General features: G+C 35.8%; 1 protein-coding gene across 2 annotated transcripts in view; it reads right to left on the reverse strand.

Moving 5' to 3' along the window:
• scara5 (scavenger receptor class A, member 5 (putative)) overlaps positions 1–22,178 on the reverse strand; it is a 71,200-nt gene that overhangs the window by 7,074 nt on the left and 41,948 nt on the right. The window contains exons 6-9 of one of the 2 annotated variants that reach the window (XM_073855841.1): positions 17,222–17,302; positions 14,953–15,060; positions 5,950–6,015; positions 1,942–2,201 (exon numbers count right to left, since the gene is read on the reverse strand). In XM_073855841.1, the coding sequence (XP_073711942.1) occupies positions 1,957–2,201; positions 5,950–6,015; positions 14,953–15,060; positions 17,222–17,302 (500 nt within the window). In that variant the 3' untranslated portion in view covers positions 1,942–1,956. Of the gene's footprint in view, positions 1–1,941; positions 2,202–5,949; positions 6,016–14,952; positions 15,061–17,221; positions 17,303–22,178 lie in introns of those variants that run through there. The other variant, XM_073855840.1, reaches the window with a different exon arrangement.

Consider the following 22,178-nt stretch of genomic DNA (forward strand, 5'->3'; position numbering starts at 1 on the left):
AGCAGTTTGAAGAGAGTAAAGGTCAAGAGATGATGCACATCATGGATGGCAGACCTGATAAATGTTGCTGTACGAGTTATGAGCACTCACAAACATTGTAAAAATTATTATTTTTTAAATAATACCCAGTCCCTGAACATGCGTACAAATAGCACGAAGTGCAAAAATCGTGCAATACACACGCCAAACTCCACCCCGGCGTGCATATGATACGCCAGTCCTTCCCATTCACTTAAATGGTGCATCTTTTTTGTCGTTTTATTTATTGGTTTCTCAATTTTTCTGCAATTTTTTTTACCATTTTCGCTTGGGTTTGGGGTTAGATCAACTTTTTGTTATATAAAAATGACATCCTAACCCAAACCCCAACTCCAAGCGACCATGGCTTAAATATGGACAAAAACATGCAGAAACCTGTATATTAAATAACCTCATTAAGCAAATCTAAGATCTAACCCTAAACCCAAGCGAAAATGGTTTAAAAAACAGACAAAACTGAGAAACCATTAAACAAAACAACAAAAAAAGATGCACCGTTTAAGTGAATGAGAAGGACTGGCGTATCATATGCACGCCAAAGTGGAATTTGGCATATGTATTGCACGATTTTTACACTTCGTGCTATTTATACGCATCCTCAGGAGACTGGGTATTGACGTTTTAAAATCAATGTTTTTTATATTTTGTAATTATATTTAAATGGTGCCAAAATAGCAATTAAGCCCCCTCCAGAATTTCTTTCTTATTTATAAAATATCTTAATTGTATATTCTAAAATATACATAAAGTAATTCATACATTTTTTGAGATAATGAGAGATAATTTTTTAATTTTAATAAACAATTTTTGTTATAAACCAATATCTATGATAAACACCTAAACTTAAACTACCATTTTGCTTGCTACAAATTACATGGTTGAGCTATGGTTACTGTAGCAAAAGTCCTGTTAATTTATGTTTGCAATAGTAAACATGTTTTTATCCTATAGTTGTAGTAAAACCCCAATTAATTTTAAATCTCAAAAGTGCTTTGGAAAAACCAAAGTTAAATCAATTGGCATATAATTTACTTAATCTTTTATTTCTTGATAGCTAGCGCTTTTATCCATAAAGTTTTAAATATCAACAATATTAAACATAATATCCACATTATTGCCCATTTCTTTCTTAGTATTTTGATTGATTGATGTGTTATACATTACATATGTATCAACATCGTTCATAAAATGCCAAGTATGGTTACAAAGGAACATTTTTTGGTCCTTCTGCCCCTGCGAAGGTCTGTGCACACCACTGTACGCTCATGCATCTTGGTGGTTTGTGGAGCTGGTTTTTGTGTGTGTGTACCTTGTAATCCCCATGATCAAATTCAACAAATACATAAACGCGGTGCAAATCCTTGCAACACAAATACAGAAATGCACTGCTAGCAAAACAAATTAAAACGGAAGTGTTTCTGGGGTATGTTTACTTGTGTTGTAAGAATTGGCAGCGCATTTCTGTATTTGTTTGCGTTGCCAGTATCTGCAGCGCATGTGTTGTCAAACTGATGAAGATGTTTTCTTGATTGGCTGGTGTTTTTTCTATTTGCTATTTGCATGCCTGGACTAAGTGGGACCATGTTAGCAAACCAATATGGGGAATAAAGATATACGGGGCTGTTTCGGACACAGACAAGTGTTAATAGGAATTAGAGTCCACGAATTGCTTGGCTATGCAGAGCATTCGTAGCTTATGGACAGAACGCACATAGGTAATATATATATGTGACCTTGATCCACATCACTGGTCATAAGGTTTTTGAAATTGAATTTTTTTCATGGAGCATGAGCATGATCTTTACATAATATCCTAATGTTTTTGGCATAAAAGAAAATTTTTTAAATTTTGACCCATACAATGCATTTTTGGCTTTTGCTACAAATGTGACTTAAGACTGGTTTTGTGGTCCAGGGTCACATATGGTTGCTGCATGTAAAAAGACAGAATGGAGACTTGGAGCTGAGATTAAAAGGATCAACTTTAATTACAATAATAAGAACATGTAGACAGGCAGGGAAACACACAGTTATTAAGACGGAGACCAGACAAACAAAAAGGGAAACAGGAGAGATGATGATGATGATGCTGCTGATTGCTGGAGGATGACTGTAGACATGAAACAGGTGAGGGAGCGTGGATGATGAGGGGAAATGTGGTCCTGAGGGAGACAAATGGTGAAAACAAAGGAAACAGACAAGCAGACAAACTGGGAGTGTGACATATATGAGCCATTGTGCAAACTGCTGTCCCACATCCAATAAACACATTTAAAAAGCTTTAAGCATTCCAATCTTAGATGTTTACTTAGATACTTCTGTTAATAATTAAAAAGCCCTCAATATTTAAAATATCAGTAAGATTAATATATAATATATATAATAATAATTTTTGGATGCTTTCAAATATGAGGTGGCTGGCCGGAACCATAACCCCTAAATTTTAACTTTTTGCTTTTATCCACATTTATTTTCCAAAATAATAATAATAATAATAATAATTTCTTAATAAATCATGAAACTATATGTAAAAAAACAATGTCATGTAACTACTGAAACAATTTATGTTTTAGTCCATTGGCTGAGACTTATTTTAACCACACCCCTACATTTTTTGATCAGGAAATATTCACGTGTCACTCTCTCGTGTAGCTATATGGTGAGTTAATAGACTCATTTGCGTGTTTGCAAACAGAGGTGACGTTTTTTGTGGGCGGAGCCCAACTGGTGGCAGAAAGTGTCAGCTCTGCAGTAGCTGTGTGAAGTGTTTTAGCATTAACCTGTGATTTTTAGGGATCCTGTGTTCTGTCAAAGTCTCTTTCTCTTTAATGTAATGTTTCTTATAGTGTTTTCATCACGTTACGTTTATGTTTTAGATAAATTAAAAGTTTAAATGGCTTGGCTACTGATATGTGTGCGTGTATGTAATGTATATGTATTGTTTTTAATTTGTAAATCAACTATTTTACAGTATGAATCGCTAAAGTACATATAAAAACTAAGCAATACTATCATGTTTTTTATACCATTTATTAAATATTTCATAATTTTTCTGTTTTCTATTACTTCTTCCTTAAATTTATAGCCTACGTGTTTGCTCTAAAACTATTATAAAACTATTATGTTTACATACAAATTAATTTCTATAGGCCTGTTTATATATTAATAACCCTTTACATCATGTGTGTGTGCTATATTTTTATATTTATTAAGTAGGATAACATAATAATTTTAGAACAAAGAGGAAAAAGACAAGATATAAGGTAAAAAGAAATTATGAAAAAACAGAAATATTTAATAAATGGTGATATTATTGATATTATGAACTCATTTAGATCCTTAATACTTTTAAATAAATTATAAACATAACGTGATGAAAATGCTATAAGAGACACATAGAGGGATCAGACTTCGACAGAACACTGGACATCTTATTATTTTCTATTCTAATTATTAAAAGATTTTCAGATGATTTCATCACTACAGTTTGTCCGTTTAAGGGATAATTGCAATCATAAACACCTACGTTTATCTTCAAATGGTGTCTTCGACGACAGTATTTTATAAAAATGAAGGTCATCTTTTTTTGGCATTCCTATTCAGACACTCAACAGGACAACAAGACATTTTCTAGTTAGTTGTCTTGCTTGTTTCACTTGTGTCTAATTAATTTCCACTGTTTTTCTGCCACCACATTGTGCACGCAGCCTGCAGTGACGTAACTGTGACGTATACTCGCAAAATGTCTATAGGTTTCATTATTTTAAGATGTATGTGTTTAAAAATCTGTGTAACTTTACATGACATCAACAACCACACACCTTTATTCCCGCGATTAGGCACATTTTTTGTTTTTATATGTGTACTGTTCAGAACTTGTTAACCATGTTCTGATTAGCATCTTTGCTCAAAAAAGTTTCACTTCCGAATCATGCAAGAACGAAATGGTGAAATTACGGTGTGACATCATTGTTTTGGTAGTGGCAAAAGGGAACACTTAATCCTTTATTTGGGAAAATAAAATTTTAGTACGGTTATGCAAATCATTCGTTTTGTAAAATATTTTAGTATTGTTTTATTGTGCAAATTAAAAATGTGATGTGGTTACACACACACACACACACACACACACACACACACACACACACACACACACACACACACACACACACACACACACACACACACACACACACACACACACACACACACACACACACACACACACACTCACACACCCACACACACACAAATGTTGACTATGACCCCAAGAACATAGAGTTTCTGTAAATTTGTGTGATCACTTTTCTTATAGATCTCTACTATAGTTGCATTTTGTTCCAGTTGCTGAATCTGTTATTGTAGTTCATTTAGTGATTACCTTTATTTCTGGCACGATAGCATTTCTGCGCAGTGTTAGAGATGTTAGCATGTTTTTAATAAGATCGGTCACAAACATGATTCCTGCATCGAATGTGTTTTGTCTTATTAACTTTGTCTCCCTCTTCATGTTTTTTCCACTTTCCCTGCTGCTAAAGAAACCCTTAAGCCTCTTAAAAGTCCTTGTCCATACTCCTAACAATTTTGGATCTTAAGACCTCTTTTAAGGATTAAGATGCTTTCTGAATGACTTCTTTCTCCCTGGTGACCAACTTCAAGAAGCGTCTTAACTCTGTGCTTGCCAAGTACCAAGTCATGTTTTGCTTGGGGATCAAATACTTCTTTCCCTCACTGAAATGCAATTCTTTTTTTAACACTTTAATACTTTTTTATATTCTGTCTCTTTTAGTTAAAATAAACCTACTATAGAAATTACAAACATTTTAATTTGTTTTGGGCAAAGTTACAAAATAATTATTCCCCCCACTTTATACAGTATGCAATGCTCTCAGGCTCCATTTATAAATAATACCAGTCAATAATATATTCTGTATTGACCACTAGATGGCATTATTTACTTCTGTTTAAACAACTTACTTTAAACATCAGTTTTTAACCACTTTATCAGACACACACCTTTTTCTATTTACAGTTCTATGAGAGTCTTTGTGTAAATCAATCAAACCCACCATACTATTGATAAAATGTTATTAGCATGAACCACTTGATGTGTACAATATTTATGTATATAAATAATTAATTTATTGGTGTTAAGACCCTCTTTTTATGTTAAACAGCTAATTTTCTAGTAAAATTTGTAAAATGAACTTATCAAATCATGCAGTGTAGCCATCTCTTTTGGACGGGACTCTCTTCTCTTTAAGAAACTTATTGTTTTCCAACACTTGACCTCACTCTTGCTGATTTAAAAATGCTATTTTTTTCGCTCATTGTAGTTTTTTACAAAGTGACTGTCTATTGTGTGATCTTTCAACCTAAGTCTAGTACAAGAGGTCAGCACAATGTTCAATAACCTTACCTGAAAGACTAATTTACACAAAATGCAAAGCTCAATTGTGAAATAAATTGCAAATGATAGGCTGATTCACACCGATACCCAAACCAATATTTTTTTGAGCTAAAAGAGGCTTTTCACACTTAAGTTAACAGTATGATTTTTTTCTAACAAAATAAGCTTGCCGGTTGCCATCTCCTCATTTATTAAAAATCTCTAATTAATATATTTATTAATTTATTTATATGTTAAGTATGTACATTTTATATTCTTTCCATACTCTAAATTCATTTTATAATATTTTGAATCACATCATGGATCCTCTAATGGTAGCAATATAAAATACTACATAAATAATATTTAATAGTACTAATACTATACTCTTTTTCAAAAATTACTTTAACATAATGTATAATAGAAATACATCAATGAATAGGGCATTTAATGAACAGAGATGTAGGATCAAAATGAAATGGATTGTTCTGCTTCTTTTTCACACAAATAAAAATGTTCACCTGTTTTCTCTCCTTTGTCTTCTCGCTCGCCCTTTTCTCCTTTTTGTCCCCTCTCTCCTCTTTCACCTGTCGAATAAAATGCACATTTATTATCTTGTCTCAGTGTGGCATTTTATCCGTAGTTGCAAAAAAAAAAAAACTTAGTTTTTTTCCTTTTTTAAGCCATTATGGAAACATTGCAAACAATACTTATACAGCCCGTATAAATTCACAAATTACTTGCAAGAGTATTGTCAGTAGCATGTGCCGTAATCTGACTGTGAACGCACACAATGACTTGGAGGAGAACAAATTTGTTTGTTTTGTTTTCTTTGTACACAAAAGTGTTCTCGGCACTTCATAATATTATTATTGAACTACTGATGGAACCTGATGGAATGTCTTTCATTGTTTTCTGTAAATGGAACTGCAGTCTATGGGACAGTCATAAGCCTCTCGGTTTTTATCAACAATATATAAAAAATGTTTTCTGAAGACAATCGACTTTGTGGTTAGAACGACACGGGTGATTTATGATAAAATGATCATTTTGGGCTGAACTAACCCTTTAAGATTGCGTGGCCGGTCAAAAGTCAAGAGAATGAAAAGACGAGGATGAAAGACTTTTAAAAAAGAGAGTCCAACACCAGTTTTCTGATTTACACACCGAGCTGGCAAATCCGTGGAAAAAACGCTCTCTAGTTAGTCCCCAGTCAAACAAGAGGTTTGCACACATAAGTTGGAAGAAAAAGTATGTGTAGCTTTTGGAATTTCATGGTTTTCTGAATAAATGTATAAAACGTCATAAAACGTAATCTAAACTTCATCGAAGTCAAGAGTATTGAAAAACATAATGTGTCTAAAAATAATTACACAAAAAATTCTGATCTTTCATGTCTTTATTGAACACACCCATTCAACATTCAAAATGGCAGTGAATAAAGTAAGTGAACCCTTAGAATTTTTCTCAGTTGAAACTATGCCTCATATTCTCAAAACAGTAAACACAATATCATAACACCTCACACAATTCTCCAAACATCATATTTTCAGGTCAAAATGAAAGCTCTTCACTCAAAACCATTCACTCTGAAAAACCAAACTTTTCCGTCAGACATCACACACAAGCTTTCAAAAACACACACAATACAACATAGTCTTACACACTATTCAAAACAATATATCTAAAACTGGTAAGTTGCTTGCGGTTCTCCCGCTCAAAAACCTTTTCATATGACCAAAAAAGACACAATCAATGTATGCATTAGCACATTTTTATTCATTCATGTGCTACACAGCACAACTGAAATTTTTTTTTTATTCCGCCTAAACATCCCGTCTTTGTTCTTGGTCAGGCCAGAGAATCTCGTCCAGATCACAGACTATATTGGTCCTAGCCAAACAGTGAGGGTAAAATCCTCTTGCATGATCCACCCCTGCATTTATTTACCGATATGTCGATCTGTATGCAAGGCAATTGGATTCATTTCTTTATTCCAGTAGCATAGTCCAACTGTGTATGCACACTAAAGTTACTGTACAGAGTAGTCTTACTGTAAGTTCATCTCTCTGTTTTCCTCACTGAAGGCTCTGAAGATGAAGGCAACAGTGAAGTGACTCAAATTAGGCTTTACTCGTTGCTCAGTCTCGCTCATAGTCATACCATGGACAAGGACATGGTCATGGGGCTCGAATTTCATCTGAGACTGCTTGTCACCTTGTCCTTCGTCTCCCTCCTCATCTTTCACCACATCCTCCTCCTCTTTCCCCACGTCCTCCTCCTCTTCCTCCTCTTTCCCCACGTCCTCCTCCTCTTCCTCCTCCTTCACCATGTCCTCTTCCTCCTCCTTCACCATGTCCTCCTCCTTTCCCTCCTCTTCTGCCTCCTCCTCTTCCTCTCCCTCCTCCTCCTCTCTCTCCTCCTCCTCCTTGACCTACTGTATTCCTTCATTTCTGTGTGGATCTATTGTTTCAAAGCTCAGTGAACTGATTCTGGCCCTTTTATCTATCTATTGAAGGATCTGATTGATGTGTGTTTATTTTAGTGTTTCCACCTTGGTAATTGTTTGCTATTTGAGCCTAAGCTGTGCTGACTTGAGTGAACAGTACTGAATGCTAGTGCTTTCCATATGACCAGATGGTGTAAGCACTGAGAAATGCGGGGATTTGTGTGTAGAGTTTTGAAGTAACAGTTAACCAAATTTGACTCATGTGTTAAAGCAGGGGAGAACTGTTTGTAGTTCAGCAAAATGATTGTGCTTCTTGAAAAATGGCGTTATGGTTTTGAAATTTTAGTTCAAAAGCCTGGTTATAGTGTTTTAGCAATCAAGAAAAACTGTAATAACTGGTTGACCCCCTTGGCAACAATAACTTCAACCAGCTGCATCCTGTAGCTGTGGATCAGACGTGCACATCGTTGAGGAGGAATCTTAGCCCATTCTTCCTGACAGAAATGCTTTAGCTCTGTCATATTCTTTGAACGTCTCATGTGTATGGCCCTTCTCAAGTCAATCCATAGCATCTTTATTAGATTGAGGTCGGGGCTCTGACTTTATCAGATCAGAAAACATGTTGCCAATACTGCTGTGGAGTGACAATGTGCTCTTTTGGAAACTTCAGGCGGGCACCAAGGTTTTGTTTTTAAGCAGTGGATTCCCTCGTTTTTCAGTGTGCTGTAGACTCGTGAACAGAGATGTTAGCAAGTTCCAATGATGCCTTCAAATCTTTGGCTTTACCTCATTGATGAGTCTTCGTTGTGCTCTTGGTGTCATTTTGACTGGGCGCCCATTTGTAGACAAAGCGTCTCCATTTGTAGATTGTTTGCCTTACTGTAGACTGGTAAATTTCTAAAGTCTCTGAAATAACTTTGTAACCCTTTCCAGCTTTATGTAAAGCAGCAATTCTTGATTGTAGTTCCTCTGAAAGCTCTTTTTGGCGAGGTATGGCTCACATAAGCGTGTTCTTCTTGAGCAAACTCCAAATATTTGAGGGGTTTTTATCAGTCAAAGTAGCTGTAGTCCACACCTCAAAACGTATTATCTTAACAAGACTCCAGGTGTCCTAAAACCTGACTCCAATTAGCTTTTTTGAGGTCATGTACTCAACACAAGCACTATGAGGTTTTTGGTTGTTCTCAATAAAGACATGAAAGATCAGATTTGTTTGGTATAATTATTTTCAGACACATTATGTTTTTCAATACCCTTGACTTAGACCAGATCACATTTTATACAAATATTCATTTCAAAATTAAAAAAACTCAAAATGCACTGTTCCAAATTCTTATGCACAACAGTTTCAAAACATTTTTTAGGTTGTAAAGAACTGAAAATAGTCATTTGTTGAATTAGCAGCATTAGGAGGTCATATTTACTGAAATCAAAAGCTATTTTAAACAAAAATCTTAACAGGACAAGTTGCATGTTAACATAGAACCCCTTCTTTGATATCACCTTTAATTCTTGCATCAATTAAACTTTGAGTTTTGGAGAGTTTCTACTTGAATTTCTTGGCAGGATAGGTTCCCAGAGCAGCTGTTTTGATGCGAACTGCCTCCCACCTACATAGATCTTTTGCTTGAAGATGCTCCAAACGTTCTTAATAGAGTTGAGGTCAGGGGAGAATGGTGGCCACACCATGAGTTTCTCTCCTTTTATGCCCATAGCAGCCAATAACAAAGAGGTATTCTTTGCAGATTGAGATTGTCATGCATGAAAATGATTGTGCTACAGAGGGCATGGTTCCTCTTTTTGTACAATGGAAGAAAGTGGTCAGTCAGAAATTCTATATAATTTGTCAAGGTCATTTTCACACCTTCAGGGAGCCTACCAGCCCTCTCCCCATGATTTCCCAAAACATGAATCCGCCTCCTCCCTATTGATGTCCCAGCCTTGTTGGGACATGATGGACATTCACCAACCATCCACTACTCCATCCATCTGGACCATTTAGGGTTGCACGGCACTCATCACAGTTAACAAGACTGTTTGAAAATGAGTCTTCATGTATGTCTGGGTCCACTGGAACGATTTTTGCTTGTGAGCATTGATTAGAGGTGGCCGGTGAGGGGCTCAAGATGGACACCAGTATGGTTTTTTGTAAGGTATATTTATAAAAACTACTTAAATGTCCTAATATAACTAAGGCCTAGGCCTGGATTAATTTAAACCCTGTCCAGGAAACTGACCCTATACACTTAAAATCCAATCTGCATAATAATTTGGAATGCTGTGTACAAGGTTATAAACAACACAGATTTGTTGGGTTGATGCCAACAAGAGTGTTTACACAGTATTTACACGTAATGGCGATTTTGCAAGCATACCAGGCGGATTTATTACGTGAAATAGCCGAAGGAGAGCCAATAACACGGAGCAGCTGTTCACTGAGAAAATCGTGACATGTCCAATCCTTATTTTACCCACTGTATGTTAAAACTGAAAAATATAAAAAAAGCAGTAAAAATCATGCAATTTAGTGCTCAAATACGCATAATTCAGAAATAACTATTTACATAGACACTTGTGTTTCTTAGCTTTGTAAACGTGATTTTAAACCATTTGAGCGCAGGACATTGTTAAAGTGAGCTGTTTTTTGATGTGTGCACAGAAACACACAAACCCAAATGGACACACACAAGCGCACACACTGAGAGGCGTGTTATAAAAAGCATGCAAACACAGAATCTCTCTGCACTTACACACAAAACATCTCAAAATGCCTCAGTCTTGACACGTATCTCATAAAAATGTCAGTTTTCTCTTACAAATATATGGTTTCATTTCACAATACATTTATTACCCCCCTGTAGTCATTTAGATTACTTTGTGTTACTATGTGTTTTTTGGAGATTTGGCATGTTGGCTCCTATATAAGAGAATAACAGAACGGCATAAGTTAATATAAATTTTAGTTTTTTGTTCAACTGAAGAAACAAAGTCTGATATATCTGGGATGGTATGAGGGTAAACAAATTATTAGGGAGTTGTCATATTTGGGTGAACTATTCTTTAAAACAAAAACCTAATAAAAGTTTTGTTGCAGGGGCAAGAGGTCAAGGTGCAGTCCTTAAGTAACAAAGACCCTTGGAAACGTCACAACTTAAATAAAGCTTTATAGCTCATGCAGCGGTCAAAACGTCGTCAAGGAAAATGATTAATTATTGGAGTGTTTGAGGTTGTATCATTAGGACAGTTTGAGAAAAACATTTGGAATATTATCGACTTCCAAAGTTATTAAAAACCAGGGAAAGGAATGCAAGAAATTATCAGAGGCGGCGCTTGTGGTTGGCAAAGCTCAAGAAAAAGAGTAGTATTGTATTAGAAATATGATTAAAGTACATAAAGTATAAAACAAGTATGCTTCTACTTATTGTGCTTTATACACCGTGTGCAGAATTATTAGGCAAGTTGTATTTTTGATGATTACTTTTGTTATTGTACAACTACAGTGCTCTTGGTCAATTCAAAATGTTAAGAAACCCTCAAACCTGAACATTTAAGTAGTAAAAGTGAAATTTTGGCTTTCTTAAGAGAATATTTCTATGTACATCATTATTAGGCAACTATTACTGTGCAGAATTATTACAACTAAATGAAAAACAAAGATTTTACCATCTCACTTGTTTTTTTTTCACCTGTTAAAGTGAGGATAATAAACAAACTCTACATTTACAAATAAACATTTAGACACTTTTTTCAAGCAGTGGTACAGGAAAAAGTTTGCATCTTTCAAGAAGACTGATTATTTTGTAAGACAACGCTCCATCACATACATCATAAGTACTCCACTGCATGGCTGGCCAGTAAAGGCCTTAAAGGTGAAAAACTAATGACATGGCCCCCTTCTTCACCTGACTTAAACCCTATTGAGAACTTTTGATTCCTTCTTAAGCAGGACATTTACAGTGAAGGTAAACCGTACACCTCTCTGAACAGTGTCTGGGAGGCTGTGGTTGCGTCTGCACAAAATGTTGGTTCAGAACAGATCAAGAAACTGACTGAATCCGTGAATGGAAGGCTTGTGACTGTTATTGAAAAGAAGGGTGGCTATATTGGTCACTGAGTTTATATATTTTTTATTATTTTTTTTATTAAATGTTTATTTGTAAATGTAGGGTTTGTTTATTATTCTCACTTTAACAGGTGAAAAAAAAACAAGCGAGATGGCAAAATCTTTGTTTTTCATTTAGTTGCCTAATAATTCTGCACACTAATAGTTGCCTTATAATGATGTAAATAGACATTTTTTCTTAAAAAAGCCAAAATTTCACTTTTACTACTTAAATGTTCAGGTTTGAGGGTTTGTTAACATTTTGAATTGACCAAGAGCACTGTAGTTGTACAATAACAAAAGTAATCCTCAAAAATACAACTTGCCTAATAATTCTGCACACGGTGTATAAAGAGTATTTAATATGTACTTTTTAAAAGTATACTTTACGTGTATGCACAAAATGTACTTAAACTAAAATTTGCGCTGCAATGCTTTAATGCCAGGTTGCTTAATTGCTCATAACAAATATTCTATTGTAATGATAATAATATTTTTAATAGTAAATTGTAAAAACAATTATTGCTTTTATTGTTTTACTGTGTGCTTATTTTACTGTAAAACACTTTGGTAGGACACTGGCTATTTTAAATTTGCTATATAAATAAAGCTGACATAGACATATGGGCTCGGCATGAAAACCAGGTAGTTGACTATATCGGAATATGCAACTGAAGAAAGAATCGCCGGGTCGTCACAGATCCAAGAAGAGGAAGCTAACTCGTATGGACCTGCACCGCCTATAAATTGTAATTTCTCTAAATATCGTGCCTTTTCTTGTGGTCCAAGTCCTTCCCTATATGCCTTTATATATTGGACGCGTTTTCTGTTGTTTAGACATGTCTACATTCACTTAAAGTATCCAAAGCGCACAATAATCCACAATAATCCATTGTACTCCGTTCAGTTCTTTACACCGAGTGCCTCCACAAAGTTGCCGGTCAATTAGTCAGTTACTTGCCGAAGACAAAGGCTCTTGTTTTGAACACCTGTCATTTATATTATGACATTTATCCACACTATTCCTGACGTAAATGCAGGCGACGCCATCTTGAGCTTAGATGGGTAAAACTTCCGGTGAGCCACAGGTAATAGTAGTCCTATTGCGAGGGATACGAGTCTGCTGTTTTGACTGCCATTTTAATGCTTATTATGAAATCCAGGAAGACCAGCATCATTTGTGCAGTTAGGGGTTGCCATAATAGATGATACAAACGCAGTAAATCTTTACAAAACAGTTGTTTTAACTATAATACATGCACAAGAACTGAATGTTTATGTGGCGCACGTGCATCTATTAACTGTATCCACACATCCATCCAGTAAAACCTTTCATAGAAACTGACAGTGAACAATAAATACAATAATTATTCAAAAACAACATATTATGCTGATATAAATATGCTGATTTATTTATTCTGCTACTATATATTATTACAAAAATGAGATTACAGTACAGAATATATAGCCTACGACATTAACTGCTTATTAGTTATTGTTTATAATAGTTTGTGATGGGATGTGTTTACGCATACCGTTACTTTTGTTATGTTTAAAATTATATTTTTAAGCAAATAATTTCATAAGCTCATGTCTTATTTACTGTATAATATTTTCATAAAACGAAAACAATACTGAAAACATGTAATAGGAGTTTAATATGTTTATTATGGTTTGTTTAAATAACTTACATTGTATTGAATGAGAAGCATAAGTTACCGCTGCTGTCGGATCGCGTGAAGCTTGATGTGTAGCCATAAAAACTCGATAAGTCGATTAAAAATTGCCGTTTAAAAAAAACTCACACCAGGGACAGTTTGTGACATTTTAAACCATCACCTGAAAAGGTTAAAAACAAGAAGTCTCTGTATATTCCATTAAACACTCGACTGACTGTCCCACTGTAGAGATACGGCATGTCTCTGTGCTTTTATATTTGCACATTGAAGACCCGTCATCCCCGAGGAACAACATGAAACGATTGAATATATCTTGATGTATCAGGACACTTCTTAATTTCATCCTTACACTGGTTCCTACATGAAATTATGACCGTAATCATCATAGAAATCGCCGGCTCTGGTTCAGTGACAGTACGCGCCGGAAGTCGCACCCATAATTCGCGCAAAGCGTCATGGGGCGTAGGAATAGCGTGGATACAGTCTTTGCACATTTATGGTGTTTTTGAGTACCATTATTCAGGATTATGGGAAAAATGCATCACATTCTTGAAAATGAATCATTACATTTCAAAACATCATCTCATTCACTGTCATGAGGCAACAACACAAAGAGGAACTGTTAGGTTGTTTTGATGTAAGCTGAGAAGGATAAAATGAGCGTGGGGGATGGTTTTCTGGAATTCTGGAGAGCATTAAAGGAAAATCAGTCTATGTTTTGGAAGGTGCAAGGAGAACTGCATGCTTAGAAGATGAGATCAGTGGTTTAAGTGAGATTCAGAGTTAAAGCCCCCCAAACCTAAAAAATGCACTTTTAAATGTGTTTTTAGCAAAAAATGAGTGTGTGTGCAGAAACATCCTGTATTATACAAATCCATCTTTTCTTCATTGTGTAATCTCCTTTAAACCGTCACACAAAATAGGCTGTTGGGGATCCCCTATCAATGTGATGTCACATTGATTAGGCCCCACCCATGACCGCTCACAGACTCCTCCTTATGAGCGTTCAACCTTCTGCCAGAGACACATGTTATGATGTAGTCCAAAGCTGTACTTTGCATACGGGAAGGGGAACAGAAGCTTTTTTTGCATTTAAGGAAACACACATAAAACAGCACGTTCTTCATTGCAGCCACAAATGACCATGTTCAACATTGTATAATGAAAAATCTGTGGTGTATTTTGAGCTGAAACTTTACAGACACATTCTGGGGATACCTGGGACTATGTTTATATTGCTCAAAAAACACCTAGGTTGTTTGTGTTGGGGTGGGTCACTATAAAAAGCTCTAACCTTTAGGTCCAACAGGTCCAATATCTCCTTTCTCTCCATTATGGCCATCCTGACCAACCCGTCCTGCCAGTCCCCGAGGTCCCTGAATGCCCTTCTCTCCTGCTAAACCTGAAAATAAACACACATACACATTTATTTAGTTCACATTTTATTTAGTTAGACAGGCTGTCAACAAGGAAAATTCCAGGACAGGAGTCCAGTCAATTACAGGACGCATTATTTTTTATTTAACCCAAAAGCCGTCTGAAAAATAAATTGTGATATAAGTGTGATATAAATTGTGTGGCCAAAAATTGAGCCTTTTCTCATTGTGCATGCTTTCTCTAGGACAGGGGTTCTCATCCTTTTGCAACTTACGGCCCACCGCAGGTCCGGTTGGGACAGGGAAAGAAATTGTCACTTAATATTATATAAAATAATGGATGGCCAGCAATATCGTTCTGCTAAATTCTAATAGGACAGAGCTACCGATTATTGAAACCAATATCTCTAAATATGACAGATAGAATAGAAACCAACATTTCTTTAGATGGCTGTACTGTTGTCATCCCCGAAGCTGGGTGTGATGTTAGAAAGAATATATAGACCAAACCTTTTGGAACTTATTTAAGTTGATTTGATATATTCTATCCATGAATATCAGTCATGTGACTTTTTACGTCATTCCATTTGCCTGCCACCATCTTGGGTACCTAACGAGTATCAGTAGGCTACTGACAAGCATTGGCTTGCTTGTTACGATTTACAGATTTCTTATCTTTTACTGTCTATGATTCTTACGGATACGGGAAATGGCTACGAAAGACCACTCATTTCGCACCTCGACTGTCATGAAAAGAAACACCACTTTAAAAAAATATATCTTGGTTAGGGTGTGATGCCTACTTGATCCCTGATGCTTTCTTCCAGCCGCTGCTACCGAACTACCACTATTTTTACAACACTAAGAAGGTGCGACACAACATGAAACTTTGCTTGAAGTATCACCTGGATCTTTACACATGAATGCGAGCATTGAGAACATTGTTTCTGTACACAAAGTTTAATAAAAAGAAAGGTTTTGAACAACTGACTTTGGTTGTTTTGGTTTCTGCTCGCCATCTTTGCCAGACGTAAAGAATCGATTTTCGAATGTGAATGAATGAATCTCATATGAGGCTCCTTTTTCAACTAGAAAGTCAATATTGTTATTCACTTGCGACAAAACAAGGAATTATGCGATCATTTATATGGAGCTATCAATCTTTACTCTCCTCCCTCCTTACGTCGCAATCGGAGATCGATACATCTTGACTGGCAAGATGGCGGCGAGCGGATAACCAAAACAACCAAAGTCAGTTGTTCAGAACCTTTCTTTTTAGTAAACTCTGTGTACACAAACAACGTTCTCAATGCTCGAGTTCACGTGTAGAGACACAGATGATACTTCGAGCAAAGTATCATGTTGTGTCGAGCCTTCTTAGTGTTGTAAAAATAGTGATTTTGATGCTCACAACATACTGAAGGCATAGCTTCTAGTTCTTTTGTGACCACTTCAGGTACTCAAAATGGCGAAAGACAAGTTTAAGATGTGAGTGATGTCAGCTGATATTAATGAATACATTTTACAGAACTGTGCAAAAGTCTTAGGCCACCAACAGACTGTCAACACACAACTGTGTCACAACTTTTGTAATAAAAAAATCTGTACAAAAAAATACAAAATTACATTTTCAGGACTAAATGTCTTCTTTAGGCATCATCGGTGTTTAGTGTGACCTCTCTTGGCACTAAACACATCTTGAGCGTTTTTGAGGAGAATTTAGTAAAAAAATCTTTAAAATTAGAAATTAGGATTTAATTTTATTTAGTTTAAAGAGACCCTGCCGTTTCCTGCTATTGCTCAAGTGGAAGGGGAGTTTACCCTAAAAACTTGACACTTCAGCTTATACTTTTATACAATTCTTTATACTACATACACATTTCCTGTATTTTATGGATGTATTATATTAAAGAGACTGAGAAACAATTATATATGATCACTATAACATAGCAAAAACAACAAATCTAATTCTGGCATGGCCTGAGACTTTTGCACAGTACTTTATAATTTTCTGTTAAGCTGCTTTGCCACAGTGCAATTTTTGAAATAAATTTGAACTAAAATTAAATTGGTATGTACAGTATGAAGAACCATTTAAAGACACATGAAAAAACAGTTTAGGTGTATGTGCGTGCGTGCGTGCGTGTGTGTGTGCGTGCGTGTGTGTGTGCGTGTATGATATGATACCTCTTATTCCGGTCAAACCAGGAAGTCCAGCAGGTCCCAGGGGCCCCATATCACCCTTCTCACCCTTTGGACCTGGTGGTCCTAAAAAGGCATTAAAAAACAATTAAATTGGTTTAATTTTAATAGATTTTTGTTTCTTAGGTTCGTCTTAAACAACTAAGGATTGTGTTAAAAACTAAAGAACCTGCGTAGTCCCATACAGAAATGTCTCACTAATATAGATCTTCTAATGTCTGTAAGAAGCCTTATTTATTCTCATTCTTGAGTGCAGTGATCCCAGACTAAGCGAGCGACGAGCATTATTCTTCTTTTGACTTGGACTAGCAGCTCGGTACGTTTGTTCTGTCTTAGTCGTACAATGGAAAACACATGTTTGCTCAGCGCTTAGGACTGTTTGAGTGTGTGTAGAGGAGGAAGGCGTTGCTTGGACCTTGAGTCCAACACTGTGGCTCTGTGGTGTTTTGACCAGACAACTAATTGTTGTAATATTCAGCTTGGTGGTTTTATTAAAAAATACCCGAATGCAGTAACGCGGCTCTATTCAAATCCAAATACATATATTGAACAACTGTCCATTGTGATTAAATTGCGCTTGTTTTACGTCATTCCAGTTAACAACTAACTTGTTGTTATGACGACGCATGTCACATGATGTGGTAACGCTTTAGATTACAGCCCGGAAAGTACTGGGTAAGTACAGCGAATTTACAGCGTATGTTTCTGTAATTATAGTTTACTTATGAAGTACTAGGGGTGTCACGATTCTCCAAATCCTCGATTCGATTATATTTTCGATTCTGATGTCACGATTCAATTCGATTCTCGATTTTTAAATGATTTTTTTTAAGACAAAAATTATATGCCTTTATTATTATTATTATAGTTTCACATTAACATGCACATTGCGTGCTTTTCCTCACATGGGGGTTTGTGGGCTTTACTTTACGCGAGAGAGCTTGTAGAGAGAGAATTCCTTCTTGCACGCAGATAGACTTAATGCGCGCGTCTTGGACTATTATCTGAAATAAAACCGGTGGGTCAAGCAGCTGCGCTTCTATCTGTCTCACGTGCACGCGCTCTCGTATCTGTCCAAAGTCTAAACATAAACTAAAGTAATAATCCTTACGTTTTTGTTCAGTTTTATGCGTTTCATGCGAGCTGAGGCAAACTATACCTTTTGTTTAAAATATAACCCGCTGCATCTTGGCGGCTCTCTCGTGCACGTGCAGAGAGCTGCACTCTGTCCGACTCCGAAGGCAGATCACTAGGTAATCCTGTTTATGATATGCATTTCAAGGAGTTGTAGCAATACATCTCTCGTGTTTAAAATATAAATCGCGTTCCGCTGGATGGATGTTTTTAAAGGCACTTCTGAGAGTTTATTTTCCCCCGCTTGGCAAGCCGACCAGACGTGACATGGGGACGTGGCAGCATCGACGATCCCATTTTTTAATTCGAAGTTCGAGGTTGTGACTTAATTTCGATCGATTTCGATTTAAAATCGAAATCGTGACACCTTTATGAAGTACGTACGTGTAATTATAAGGGAACAATTTATAACATTTGGGGAACAAAGGGGTAACAAGTGCCACTGTAATTTACAGCCTGCAGATGTTGTATTTACTCTAGGGCTGCAACTAACGACTATTTTAATAGTCGACTAGTCACCGACTATTGAAACGATTAGTCGACTAATCGAATAATAATTATTTTTTTCTAAAATTTAGCATGAGATTGCTTTAATTCTGTGGAAAATGATAGTAAACAAGAAAGAAGGGGGTAGTTCAATGAACATTTTTTTACATTTAATGAAAACAAGTTTTACATTTTTAATAATTGCAGCTACTATGATTTTACCAAAACGAAGTTATGTATTTCAGCTATTTTAATATATATGTATTAGGGCTGTCAATAAATTATTTTTATCTGTTCTAAATTTACCTAAATGTAACACTTTTCAAGTTTTTAATGCTCTAATCAGCATGGATTTGGTCAATATATATGCTATATGAAAATGTATGTCTACAACAGCCTGTTTACATTTTCAAAAATAAGTCATTTATATTTTAACATTCTCTATTAAAAAACTTCAAAACCATTGGAACAATTGTTGGAATCTGATAAAGCATGACATAACTACACCTGTTTACGCAGAGCAAAAACAATATCAATATATGTTACATATATGTTTTTCTTTTATTGTTTAATTTTGACATTGAGACAGACCGCTTTAAGATCCTGTAGGCTAATGCAAGGGTTTAATATAATGACACAACATATACTTTTCCTTAACAGTTAACCAAACATTCACTTCAGATATAACAGATTATAGGTCATACCTGCGTGAATTCTTGTCAAAACAGATATTTTTAAAACTGTAATTTTGTGTAAGATGTCTATATATATCTGGGTCGCGCACTCGCATGTTTGTGTGCATGCGCTTCAGACGTCTGTGTCAGACATCGCTTTTGAGCCTTGTCACTCTTAATAACTCTTTTAACATCAATCAGGTCCCGAACTTTATCTCTCTTAATAATTATTTTAACATCAAGCAAGTCCTGCAGTCTATTTCTATCATTTCTGAATGCTTTAAAAACGAAACTAAAAAGTGAAAGAAGACGCATCTTTGCTTTATATGGATTTGGGACGGTACACCTCTCAGGAAACGTGCAGATAAATATAATTTTAGATGTTTAATGACCATTTAGAGCATTGGATTCGCTAGACGAGAGCTTAATGTTCTTATTTTTATGAAAAGCTCCGAACATCTAGACAGCGCCGGTTACTTGCTGCTTCTCAATTCATCCAGCTGTGGGTCAAACAGAAATTGTGTGTTGCGTTAATCGCGCGTAAATAAAATTAGTGCCGTTAAAATGAATTTGCGTTAATATATATATATATATATATATATATATATATATATATATACTCAGTGAGGGCATTCGCCTGTTGTGGGGTGCGCGTCTGCTTCTTTTGCAGAAAGGCGTCCGTGGCTCTCTTCTTCAGACTGCATGCATTTAATTTAAAATTTTGTCAGGCACAGTCGGGCATAACGTTAAATCCTTTATTTATTTATTTTAAAGCGAAAATACGCATATAAAATGTACAATGTACATCCAAAACAAAACGTATTGGCTTCCATGTTATTTAAATCTTACCGAGGCGAGTCAAACTCTGTTTCATTCAACTGTCCGACGTGCTTGTTCGTGCATGACCGAGGTGCTGCCGTGAAATGCAAAGACTGCTCTGAAAACCATGCAGGTAATCTTTTTATTCGCCGTATCCATGCTAAAATGCTCCCTAACCTCAGATGTTTTGGTACGCGCAGCTGCTACGTTGGACGCTGCCATTTCTGTGTGTTATCGCTGAGCAGAGAAGCTAATGCGCATGTGCGACTCTCGGCAAAGATTGTAATGAAGAGAGATGCCTCACTCGGTCGAAAAAAAAACATGTCTGGCGACAACGTCGACAATGAAATTCATTGTCGACTATTTCTATTATCGATTTTTGTCGACAACGTCGACGAATCGTTGCAGCCCTAATTTACTCTTTAACTACGTGAAACAAGGGGGTAACAAGTGCCACTTTAATTTACAGCCCGCAGATCTGCCCTACAAAGGCATAAGACCTTAACTCGCTAGAGTGTAGAAAAATGACTTTAAAGTTTAGAGTTTTCATTGAATTTAGTTGTCAGTTATTTTCTTGATTTTTATTTTCTCGAAAAAACAACATTGATTCAAGATACTTATCCACATGATAAAGGAGGTCTTGAATGTCCCAAAAATATCAATAACTAATTTTCGACCAAAAACGAAGTTACTGCCTTTTGCCTTTGTAGGGCAGAGATGTTGTATTTACTCTGTAACTACGTGAAATAAGGGGGTAACAAGTGCCACTTTAATTTACAGCCCGCAGATGCTGTACTTACTCTGTAACTACGTGAAACAAGGGGGTACAATTTTTTGACTTAGACTGTAACAACACAAAACAATGGTATATTTACACAGTAACTACAGACTCTTAGAAAGGATGTGTTAATTTTTTACACATCTTTGTGTGTTACGTTTTTAACACATTATGTGTAATTTTAACACATTATGTGTAATTTTGTGTTGATTTTGTGTTAAAATATAACACAAGTTGTGTTAAAAGTAACACAAAATGTGTTGTTTCCATAATTACACAGAGATGGGTGGATTCTGGGACAACACATTTAGTGTGTCGTCCCAGATCAACACTAATGTGTTGTTTTTAACACATTCATTCTAAGAGTGTAGTTCTAGTTTTGCTTGCTTTGTTTTCACCATAGTATATATACCATAAATATATTTTAATAACCTACCTATATTATTCCAAAAATATATGTGGTGTATGACTATGATTGAATGAAGACCCACAGTTTGCAGAATCCATATGAAAGCAGCCATGGTATGACGTCAGTGCGATCACCACGCACCAGCTATATGTGGAGAGGAGTGTGATCGAGCCAATTCAGTGAATGTGTGTGTTCTCGCTAAATTACTCTCAAACAAAAGATTGTTTTGCATGTAGCCTACGCCATATCACGTAGGCCTAATATTTGAATCGTTAGTCCGAAGTTATGAATTACTTACTGTATAAATAATTTGTAATTTCCCACCTTTTTAGCATATAAGTCATACATACAATGTAATATTAAAATAGTTAGCCCTTAGTTATAAAATACTTACTGCATATATTATTTGTATATTTCCTGGTTGTTACCCTTTTATTCCCCAAATATTATACATTTTTCCCTTATAATTACACGTACGTACTTCATAAGTATACTATAATTACAGAAACATACACTGTAAATTCGCTGTACTTACACAGTACTTTCTGGGCTGTAATCTAAAGCGTTACCGATGTATCAACATGGCGGATGTAGTACGTCCGAATTTATTCATACTATCCATATTTATACTATATAGTACCT

The sequence above is a fragment of the Misgurnus anguillicaudatus genome, chromosome 18, assembly GCF_027580225.2.
Source record: "Misgurnus anguillicaudatus chromosome 18, ASM2758022v2, whole genome shotgun sequence".
Taxonomy (NCBI): Eukaryota; Metazoa; Chordata; class Actinopteri; order Cypriniformes; family Cobitidae; genus Misgurnus; species Misgurnus anguillicaudatus.